Genomic DNA, 12289 nt, shown 5'->3' with positions numbered 1-12289 from the left:
TAAATTTGAAAACTCTCTGCTTAGCATGTGCCTCCATCTGCTTCCAATTCCTGACATAAGTTCTATGCACTAATTCTTGCATATTAATTAAGCCTTCCTTCTTTTTTTTTAACCTCAGATACAGTTTCTTACCGAAACTGACACAGAGCTGAGCTCCATAGCTAAAATTTCTAAAGTACATTTAAAATTAAAGATGTTCCTGTTGAAAAATACCATTTTATTGCAGTCTTTCCCCACACAGTGAGGGCTTACTGCTGCAGTGAAAATTTAACTAATGCTATGGATCTGGAAAAGACCCTGATGCTGGGAAAGACTGAAGGCAAAAGGAGAAGGGGACGGCAGAGGATGAGATGGCTAGATAGCATCACCGATGCAATGAATATGAACTTGAGCACGCTCTGGGAGAGAGCGCAGGACAGGAAGGCCTGGCGTGCTATGGTCCATGGGGTCACGAAGAGTCGGACACGAGTGAACGACTGAACAACAACAACATGGATCATGATCCTTGTCCTAGCACTCTTTATGTTTTTACCATGTCCTGTTCAAATCTAGGTATGCTAGGGGAAGCAGCAGCTCTGGTGTGATCAGATAACAAAGCCCATGTTTAATTTCTAAAATGAGAGGTGTCTGGCTTCAAGACTGCCTTGAATTCACCCCCTTTGCTCTGGCAGCCTTTGTCCTGAATCCTAAAAGGGAGGAAAACATACTATTCTTTACTGGTCCTTCGTATATTCCATGGCCAAGTCAAAACCAGTCCCAGGGTCCAGCCCTCATAAGCCTTGATTAAAGCTGTGCCTTAGAGGCAAACTAAGGGGAACATTAAATGAATGAATGGAATTAATGTGCACATTTTTTGTTATGTAAATAGCAGCCAAAAGAAGTCTGAGCAGCCTCAGGACTGTGGGTAGGTAAGGGAAGTCTTTCTCTCTCTCCCCCTACCATGGTCCTGACAAAAATAAACTCTTGCCATCTGCCATTTGCATTTCAAGGGTTTCAATTTCTTCCACTGGAACCAATGGGAGCTTGTCTTGAAATGTAAATAGCAGCTTCAGAGAAGGCAATTTTTGTTGGGACCATCGCAGGGAGATGAAGGATTAAGCTGCTATTTACCTAACAAAAACATGCCCATTAATTGCACTGAAGCAATTGCCATGTCTAGTTTGGCCTTTATTCAGGCACATTTTGATCACTCCAAAGCTGGAGCATGCTTTGAATAACTCAACAGTGTCACAACACATGCCATCATCCCGTCCTTCCATTTGCTAACCTGGCTCCCCTAGCACCCTGCTGGAAGTTCACACTGCTTGCTGGATATCGTGACCTAGTCTCAAGTAGATTCTTGGGGGAGAAGCAATAGCACTTGGCTTGCACCCAGAAGGCCCCAGGTTCTTTCCCTGGCATCTCCAGATAAAAAAGGATCAGGTAGCAGGATGCGTGAGAGTTTCGTTTTGTTTGTTTTTTGATAAGAACTTACCCAAATTAGCAAATTTCTCCATACATTGGATGGAAAGAACTTGAGATTTAAAAAACACAAATTTTGGAGGAAGCCAAACTGACAGAGCCATCCATTCCTTGCAGCAGGTGATGAGAAAAACCTCTGCCTGAGACTCTGGAAAGCCACTACCAGTCAGAGTAGACAATACTATTCTAGGTGGACAGATAATCTGACCTTGTATAAGGCAGCTTGCTATGTTCTTAAGGTATCTGAAACCAACATCCCCAACTCTCAAGGGTAACATCAGACATCAGACACTGATGTTTAATAATCCTTGAAGAAAGGAAGCTGCAGGCAACTTGGATAATGATGATATCCTGCTCATAAAATTCCTTTCGTTTCCCCATGTATTTCCCTGTAACACCGTGTATTTCTGTATGGATTATATACCAGTGCTTTACGGGTTATAGGATTATTATTTTTAATTGACAATAGTACTGCTTGTTAGTGTTTTGATGTTTTACATTAGAAAATGGATGACTGCATGAAGTGAGCTACACTTATGGAGCCCAATGACCATTATACCCCATTTTGGAACCTTAGCTTCAAAAATCTACTTTTGTCACTCTCCTGGAAATTACACAGTTTGGAAAGTGGATTTTTTGCCCTACATTCAATTATGTACCAAACTCCAAACTTGTTTCCTTTGTCCCATAGAACACACCAGCCCCCATCTGCATAGCCCCACTGCTTCTCTTACGAGTCCCCTGGACTGCAAGAAGGTCAAATCAGTCCATCCTAAAGGAAATCAACCCTGAGTGCTCATTGGAAGGACAGATACTGAAGCTGAAGCTCAAATATTTTGGCCACCTAATGCAAAGAGAAAACTCTCTGGAAAAGACCCTGATGCTGGGAAAGACTGAAGGCAAAAGGAGAAGGGGACGACAGAGGATGAGATGGCTAGATAGCATCACCGATGCAATGAATATGAACTTGAGCACACTCGGGGAGAGAGCGCAGGACAGGAAGGCCTGGCGTGCTATGGTCCATGGGGTCACGAAGAGTCGGACATGACTGAACGACTGAACAACAACAACAACCCAGGAGTAGGCAACCTTTTGGGGGGCCTGTGGTCTCATTTGGAAATTTGAGAAACCATCCTGAGCACCACCACAAAATGGCTGCCATGGGATGTGTGGCTAGTCACAAAGGACAAGTAACTGCCCCAAAGACCAAGTACAAAGCAGAGGTGGGGGCTCAGCCCCAACACACTCAATCCTTTTGAACCCAGTTTTCATTGGCAACTGGAACCTATTTTACAGAAGGCAAACTCTTTCTCTTCCCCCTCTGCCAGTCAACTCATTCCTCCATCTCTTTTCCTCTCTCCATCTGTATCACCACCCATACTAACACTCTCTCTTGCTCTCTCTGTCTCTCATCCCAGCTCACGCTCCATAGACATTCTCTCACACACTTATGGACACACATCCATCCTCCATCCATTCATACACACACACACACACACACACACACACAAGTGCAAGAACCCCATATATCCTTTGTACATACATGCACATATGAATGAATGAAAAAAACACTCTTTTTCAGCATCCTTCCAAAAAAACCCTCTAAACACTTTCCCCCTCTTTCTCACACACATGCATCCCTCATCCATTCAAACATATAAGCACACAACCCTCCCCCAACCCCCTGGGTTGTTCCCTGCTGGCTCTGCTGCTCTCCCTTTCCCATCCATGATTTGTACTGGCTTCCATAACTGCCCAGTTGGCTTACTGATACCCTTTCTAGCCCCACCCCACCCAGCTTACCAGAGGGAAGTGTCAGGAGTCCCTTTTTCTATTTCCCCTTCTTCTTCTTGGTGGCTGAGTGCACTGCAGAGGAAAGCATCAGCCTGCAGCTGCCCTCCATCTTCATTTCCTAAGTATGTCTCTGAGTCTTACATGTTGACCAGGGGCAGTTATGAGAAATGAAGACAGCAGCAGATAGAGGCCCTCACTTTGCTTTGAAACAATCCCATCGGCTGATAAAAAACTGGGGACTGGCTTTTCTATATTAGATATATACATATGCCCGTCCCCAATTTGTGGGTTTAAACTCGTGTATATGTATAGTTGCCACACACACACACACACTCGCAGAGTTAAAACCTTTGGGAAGGTGGGTTGTGCTTTAAGCACAGCAATCTACCAGATAGTTCCTTAGTTTCTTAAAACTGTGATGAAGGACTAGTTCTCCCTGAGGCAGCAAGCTCAGACTGCAGAAGGAAAATCGCATAACTGAATGCTTCTCGTGTGTGTGTGTGTGTGTGTGTGTGTGTATATATATAAATATACAAAACAGAAAAAGCAACCAAATAGTGCTGTAATCAGGCAAATCCTGGATCGGAGAGGGGTGCACCCAACTGTGATAAGAATAATTATTTTTGGTAAAGCAATTGGAGAAACAGAGATAAATATACTTTAATTTCTATCAAACATTTGTGCTTCCACCTATGTCAGTGACAGACACATTGACAGACACAAATGGCCTGAACTTGGAGGATAACACCTTGTCCGGCACTTTACCTGCAATCTCGGAATTCCATCCACAGTGCTAACATTCTATAACTGTCACTCAGGGGGGCTGTGTTTCAGCTCTTATATTAACACACCTAGTAGCACGACATGACAACCCACCATGGGTAGGTTGTTGAGACTGCCAAACCCAGCGCAGTTTCTGCAGGACAGCTTATTTTGGTAGTGTAATTGCTAGTAAAGGAAGCAGCCTTTTAAAAAGAAAGGCCTTTGCTAGCAAGGCAAGCACCAAAGTGAAATATGAAATTGACAAGGACATTGACAAGAGGGGGATATCAGTATGCTGGGCTAAACAGAGGACAGGTGGTCTCCCCTCTCCCCCTGCATTTTTATTTTTATAGTTTGCAAACGCATTACTGCATTCATAAAGGCTCCAAAAATTCATTCCATTTGGCAAGCTGATGGGGGGGGGGATTTCCCTTGGAAGCCGGCAACCCCAGTGGACCAGTTGCAGAAAGGGTGCTGATGTAGAGGAAACAAGTTCTGCCGCAAACATGCCTGGGACACATGCCGGGAGCTGGCAGGAGGACTGAGGGGAATCAGGGGAGAAACAAGCCAAAGAAAGCCACAGAGCAACCCATCATCTGTCAGGTTAGCGAGCAAACAACAAACCCATGGTGGCTTATTCTCAGGGTGATTCAGCATGATGTGCAAACTCACCCAAACTGTCACTGATGAAGGTGGAAGCTGAAATGTTTGACAGAAATTAAAGAATATACATTTACCTATGTTTTGCCAATTACTATTACAGTTCTTTGTAAACTGCCCAGAGAGCTCCGGCTATTTGGCAGTATAGAAATGTAATAAATAAACAAACCAACAAATAAATAAATACTACAGAGAGAGAGAGAGAGATTTACGCATACAGAAAATTGAATGTCAAGGAGAAAGAAGATTAGTCTATTTGTCTATCTGACATACTATTTTCTTTGTGAATGGATTTTTTGAGGGTGGGTTATGGGTGATTCTTCACCCATATATAGTTGCCATGAATGATTTTTCAGTAAAGGAAGAAAAATTGCACATCTGTTTATTTCTCTTTCATCCTAATCTTAATTTGCTTCTGCTCCCACCTTCATGCAGAAGAAATATAGACCTCTTGTCAATAGGGCTTGCCATTTTCACAGAACACCTGAGCACATTTTGATCTTGTACATTCCCATATATCTAGATTTGTCTTTGCGTGCAGAAGTGTTCTGAAGTTAATTTCTTAAGGAGCAAAGGAAAGAAGGGAAAGCATACCAAGAAACAGCAAGATTTTTCACCATTCAAATATATAACAGAAGCTCTTTCAGCTGAATGGCTGTTCATTCAAGAAGTTTAAAAGATACTCTGCTTCCTACTTTATCTTCAGACAGAATTGCATTTGCTTGCAATAGGATGGTTATGTTAATGTCCTATAGAAAAGAAGTTTATGCTAAGCACAACAGGCTTTAGCACAACACCCTCAGCACAATCAGCCAGTGAAAAGTAGAAGCGATAAGCAAGCACAGAATAAAAATCCCTAGCCTTGCTGGTGAAAAGATTGGCTCATTAGGGCTATGTTTCATGCGGTGCGCCATGTAGGTGATGGCCCATATCTTAGCTACTGGATCTTCGCAGACATTAAAGAAAACCTACAGGCTGCCTACTGAGAACACAGATCACCGTGCTTCTGGGAAACACTCATGCTCCATCATTATATGCTTCTACATGTTCACAGCTGGAATACCCATGCGGTGTCAGTCATATAGATGCCATTAAGCTCTTTCTCAGAAAGAAGGTGCAAAAACAGTGAACAAGCCAAAAGTTGCTCCTTATACTAAAGAATAATTATAATGTGTACTGTAAAGTCAATCACAAAACGGCAATAGATTGTAACAAATGCAGAATATATCAACATTTTAAATGGATGTTGGATTTAGGGGCAGGGGAGATAAAGTCTATTTGCCCATCATTTTGGGCAGAAGTAAAATGCAACACAAGTAAATAATGCAAACAGGAAGCCTTGCAGTTAATTTACATCAAATGTCTCAAAATGTTAAGGTAAGAAAGCATACTTTATATGCCAGTTTTCTAGCAGCCTTTTCTTGGGCATATGATTTCACTGCATATGAAACCAAGTTGTAATTACTCCTAGAGGAGGAGAACAAGGAGTTCCATTTTACGTAGAAAATGTTACTTATGTTTTGCCCTTTACTTATATATGGAAATGTTCCTTTAAAAATTAATACGACTAAATAGATCTTTATGGTAATTCTATTCCTAGTTCCTTCTCATAAGATCCACTGCCTATATATAAGCCATGATTTGGACTGAGTTCTATTGTATCATCGGCATAGATTTCTGGACCTCCTTCCTGCACCAGACTACCTTTAGGGCCATATCATATTAGTAATAAATCTATAACATAATTACCAATTTTGAAAACAGAGTCCAATCACTTCTTAATTTTTTTTAAATGCAAACAGCAGCTCTTCAAGGCTGTTTATCAGAATCCATTCTTTTTTTAAAAAAATGCTACCCCCAATCGGTAGGCACATCTGCAAACACACTGTTAAAGCAAAGCAGATCACAGCCTGGTCAGTGTCTTACGTGGAGATCCCAGGCAGTCCCCCATTCAGATGCTCTGCGCTTCTCGAAGGAAAAGTAGGACGTAAGTGTAGTAAATAATAATTAAAATCCTAAGTATCACTAGAGTAGCAGTTTTAGAATTGCAAGTTGCAATGGTTCCGAATTTTGTTACAGATGTAGGATGCCCACCCAGGCTCCACTATGTGCAGGGGCATCAGCATTCACTTCAGTGGAGGAAGCTGATCTGATCACGCATTCTTTTGCATGCATGGGCGTTCTCCCTCCATTGAGCACACCTATACAAGAGCAAGAGCTCAATTTACATATTAAAAGCTTACACAGGGATTGGAACATTTATGCTGGAATTCTGTATGTGCATATACTGTTAGCAGTATGATATGACACACAAAGATCAGTGGTCCCTAACTGAACAAAATTTAAGAGCTGCTGATCTAAAAGAGCAGGTTTGCATATGTCCCAGGACTTTCCTGTTGTCACCTACAGAGAGAACCACATGGAGCTGTGGGATTTTCTCTCCATTACCCTGAAGTCAAACAACTGCATTTAGGCTGCAATCCTATCCCCACATACTTGGGAGTAAGGCCCATTAGACATGTATTGGATTGTGCTGTTACGGGCTTTTATAATGCAGTAGATGACATTTACAGGATGCACTTTACTAACTGAGACAACAGGCTTGCTTATTTTAAACATGTGGTACCATGCCTTTCCATGCAAAGTTAAATATAAGCCCTATTCCATTGTTCTCTTACCCAGGCAGATCAAATACATGAGAATGGGGAGCACTCCAGCCCCACCCTGCTCCTCATGGGTTGCCATCACCCTCTCATCACTCATGGACGGTGACCTCTGAAGAGGAGACTCTCCTATATTTGTGGAGGCGCTCCGCATTGAGCCAGAGTGCTGGAAAATCAGCAGATGTGACGAGGAAGAGGGACAGGCCTGGAGGGCTCTCTGTCCTCACGCGTTCGATCTACCTAGGTAAGAGAAGGCCTGAATAGGGCTATACATTCACTGGAATCCAAAGAACAGTCCAAGTCGTTCTAAGAGTGCTTTGTTTCTCAAAAAGCTGCCACTCATGCTGTATGGCAAACCACTTTTAAAACTATGGGGAGTTTCAAAAGTTCTGTCCAACATGAACAAATGAATTATTTATTATGGTCACAGACCCAATAAGGTCCTCTCCAATAGGGCATGTTCAAAAGAGGTGAAAGTGTGAAAATCCCACTGGGTGAACACAATCCATCAGGCATAGTTTAACCAGCTCTTTGGAACCCAGCTTTTGTTGGAATTTCAGATTCTACTGTGATGAACAATAAAAGAGCAAGCATTTATGTACTTACAGGTGTATTGGATTGTTCAGTTAGCTTCTGCTCCCACATCCTCAAGCGTCTCTCCCGTTCTTTTAACTCCTGCTCCTTAAAGCTCAGATCACGTTCCAGTTTCTTTAGCCTCTCTAAGGTTGCCTCTATTTCACATCTACACAGAGACAATTTGTTAAGTCATGTCTTTTCCTGACAAGTACAAATTGTTCATAATTTTTTTCCACATGAATATTAATTAAATGTGAAAGGGTGAAAAGTACAGTACGAACTCATGCAGGACATTTAATTACCACCAAGAGAGGATTGTTTGAACCATAAACAAAACAAAAAATGTTCAAATAAAGCCCAGAACTACCACTTTAAAATAGGTAGAAAAGTTAAATCCCAGGGTTTTGTGTTGTTGGTTTTATTACATTTTACTTGAATGTTATGAAATTAAGTTCATTACAAATGAAACAGAATTAAGTGGACCTGAGGTGCATCACTTCAAGGTATGGGTGGTGGGTACCACTTTCGAATACCACCTCCTATGTTAAAAAGTGCTAAGCAAATTAAAAACTAGCATTTAACCCAGCCCTTTTGGTACTGTGCTGGTTTTCTGTTTGCAAGTAGCTTTTAACACAGGGGAGCATGCAAAAATGTGATTCCTCCTCCACCACCTGTATTCTCAAGTGGTGTAACATTTACATATATGCAGCAGAATGAGGTGGTAGAGTAAGGTGGTAAAGTGGACTCTAGCCCTTCAAACTGCTGCTTGAGGATACCACTTTTGAATGCTCCCCCACTTTAACACATAAAGCCTTCCTGCAAGTAAAATATTTAGAACATCATGGAGAAAGGTTCTAACTTGGCCTTCTTCCTGGTGTGCTCGTTTTCTGCTTGCAGGGAGTTTTTTCATATAGGGAGCATTCAAAAGTGATATCCTCTCAGGTACGTGTGTAGATATTACATTCTACCACCTCAGAAATCTTCCACCTCATTCTGCTTCATGTGTAGGTCAAGTCTCAGTATGTGACAAATGGGTTATGGAAGATATTCACTGGCATGGAGACAAAACACCTCTTTGTGAATGTGGTTTATAGATCATCCTGGGTTTCTTTAAGTAGCAACTCATCTATTACAGCTTCAACTCAGCATCACATACCCACACACATACACACACGTTTAGTGGCGTTGATCTAGCATTTGAAATAATAATAATAATAATAATAGTTTTAATTATTAATAAAATGTTGACACTGCAAACAAAGGTATATGAATGAATCAATGGTAAGAATGAATAGGGGAAGTACTTTTACAGCACAATGACTTCAATTGGACTTGCTCCCAGGTAAGTATGTATGGGCCTGCAGCACTTACTTAAGGGTAAGCCCCAATAAACACAGAGGGACTTACTTCTGAGACAACATGCATAGGGTTGCAATGTAAATTGTTTTATTTAGATAAGCAAATTTTCTAGCTTAAAAGGAAAATTGGCCTGTCTTGAAAGACAGTGAGCTTTTGTTTGTTTTAAAAGTAATGTAAATTTAAGCTACCCTAGTCACTTCACATAACATTTTCAAAAACATATTTCATTAAAAAGAGAGAATATGAGAGAGAGAGAGAGAGAGAGAGAGAGAGAGAGAGAGATGGAGATGTAAGCCCTAAATTATATTATTCCTAACCCTCATTTTCCTTATTTGGAAAATTTGTAGCGCAACTAAGCCCTATCATAATTTTTCTGTTACATTACTTGAAGAAACTCCACCCATGATTTTTAACACTAGGGCTCTCTCTGCCTCTTCAGATGGTCAGGACACCAGAATTTTCTGCTGTGCCTTCTACTGCTTGGGTAGAAGGGATGCTTGAAAGAGAGAGTCATGATTCTACGTCAATCCACTGCCAAGCTCTTCTTGTGCCTGAATTACATGCCTGACATCAAAATGACACATGATTGTCAACAGGAAAGGGCTTGGCAAGAAATGTCAAAGGTGTTTGACATGAAGTAGGCCCCGTTAAATAGGCCCTCGTGTTGCCAAGTACAATACAGTGATCCGTTTAATAATCTGTTATGCATTCCTGATCCAAATGTTAAGAGCTTAACTAGCTAGTATGAGAGACCCAGAACTGCTGTTACATTGTGTTTATTTGTCCCCTCTTCCTCATAACGTTCGGGAAAACACAACATGTGAAATATTGTGATTGCACTGTGAGTTGCTTTGCCCAGGCAGCCAACAACCAATGATGTGAGGTTGAGGTGATGCAATCCACAGTGCAATTATGTCATATTACATGTTGTATTGGAATGGCTTAATCAGTACAAGATGTTATGAAGAAAAAGAGCCAAAGAAGCACAGAACAAAACAATTAAGTTCTAGATCCATACATTCTGCATTGCAAGACAACAGAATATAGACTAAGGAGTCAACCTTGATGGAAGCTTGGGGCAGGTCATTGTGAACCAAAACATCAAAGCCAAATTTGCAGAGGTATAACAGATTTGCATCTTACACTGATTATGTCATTTCAATCTCTTCAGGGATATGTATCTGGGTAAGAATTCCTATGCCATTTTACAAAAAAAAAAAAGTAATGTCAACAACCATATAAACCACATTATCATGTAGAGAGTCCAAAATAAGAAAACCATGTTACCTTTATTTGTATGCTCAAGTGTGTGTATCTATCCATTTTAAAGCTGTATAAAGGCGCTATCCATTTTTTAAAATCTCTGTCCTTGGTAACAACAGCTTTCTATATGTCAAAACCATACTGTTTTTGTACTGTAATTATTTCCCCTCATTAGGCAAAAATTTCTTTATAAGAAAAGGTCAGACTCTGAAAAACAGCTGCATTCTTTCAAAAAATGTATAATAATAAAACAGTGTAATTAAATGGAAGGCTCCTGTACATTGCCCAGTTAATGAGTCTGTTACTCCACAAGTTTAGCAATTTATATCTAACATTACTGGTCATGTGTATTCTGTTTATTTCCATACTATTGCAGATTAAATTTGCTTGCTTTTCCATGACCCAGATCAATATATTATCTCAGTCAATTTATAAACAGCTTATAATGAAGTATATAGGGGCACTGTATCATATCTGTCTGTCTGTCTCTATATCCATGGACTTTCTGTTACTGATGTATTACATTTTAAATGTTTTGGTGTGACTGGAAGCTGGCCCAAGTCTCTTGGGTTGTACATGGGGTGAAAATTGAAAAAAAGTAAAACAAAACCAGGGTAACTATTCTAAATTTAATTACCATATTAATAATGGGTTGTATCCAATCATGCCCTTCCATAAACAGAAGGAAACCTTCACTTTGCGGAAGAATCTGATCTACTGAATCTCCACAAATGGAACAGGAAGGGAGATGACATTTGCCAATTCTCCCAGCACCCCCTGCACCACATCTCATGCTATTCTGGTGGTCCACAAACCCTTCGGGGGAAATTTTCTATTTTGATAGCATTTACTCTTTCAACCGAAAATGGGAGAGTTCTTTACAATTTGATTCTAGTTTCTTAAATTTATTAAGAGCACTCCTATGGGCATCGCGGCACTCTGGGAACTAGAGCCAGGCAGGGTGGGAAGCACAACAGCAGTGCATTTTAGAAACTGAATGCATGTTCTAATCGGTGTGGTCATTCATTTGATTTACAGAGGTGGAAAATTCAAATGGCAATTACAGAATTACATATGAAAGTGAGGTAATCATTTGGTTATTGATAATTTAAGGAACCAAGCCTCAAGCTTTTAATCCAAATGGTGGGTTGCAGGGTGCCAGTTGTAGCCACACCTTCAGCATTCAGTGGCCATACGGAAGACAAGGTTTTACATCTGTCTCTGCCACTACATTACATTTTCATACATAGCTAAATGCAAAAATACGTAAGTAGCATATACAGATGACAAAAAATTAGGAAAATGCCAGTAAAGCAGCAGGCCAGATCTCAAATATTAGAAGATATTAGCAGTGCATAATTTTCACTATTTGCTAGACTGCTTGAACACATAGAGATGCCTAGTTTAGATTTTTGGCTCATACACACACACACACACACAAATAGGTTTTCATTATCTTACCTACAACTGCACCTTGGCTTTAGCAAGTGAGGCAAGCTAATCCAGTTATGCTACACATCAATTAACATCCTATTATAAAAGGATGCTGTAAATCAAGTGTGCAGGATCAAGCCAATGTAGGAGCTGACATGTCTTTATGATGTAGCTGAGGTCAGGTACCCACTCAGTGAGGTACCCACTACGTTCCCTCTCCACCCAGTTTTTTTTGCCATGCAACAACTTTGCTTGCTGTTGCTACATCATGCCTGACATGTTGATACTGAGCCAGCAATAGCAGCTTATGCCACCAT

At 40.8% G+C, this 12289-nt stretch overlaps 1 protein-coding gene across 2 annotated transcripts in view; it reads right to left on the bottom strand.

Annotated features, from left to right (window-relative positions):
- MAP3K20 (mitogen-activated protein kinase kinase kinase 20) overlaps positions 1-12289 on the bottom strand; it is a 147277-nt gene that overhangs the window by 56140 nt on the left and 78848 nt on the right. For both annotated transcript variants that reach the window (XM_084812965.1, XM_084812976.1), the window contains exon 11: positions 7947-8082. In XM_084812965.1, the coding sequence (XP_084669091.1) occupies positions 7947-8082 (136 nt within the window). The remainder of the gene's footprint in view (positions 1-7946; positions 8083-12289) is intronic.

This window comes from Heloderma suspectum, chromosome 1 (genome assembly GCF_057233095.1).
Source record: "Heloderma suspectum isolate Gila_16-S chromosome 1, 16-S_ref, whole genome shotgun sequence".
In the NCBI taxonomy this organism is placed as follows: domain Eukaryota; kingdom Metazoa; phylum Chordata; class Lepidosauria; order Squamata; family Helodermatidae; genus Heloderma; species Heloderma suspectum.
Note: the sequence above shows the minus strand (reverse complement) of the source record. Positions and strands in the feature narration are given on the sequence as shown.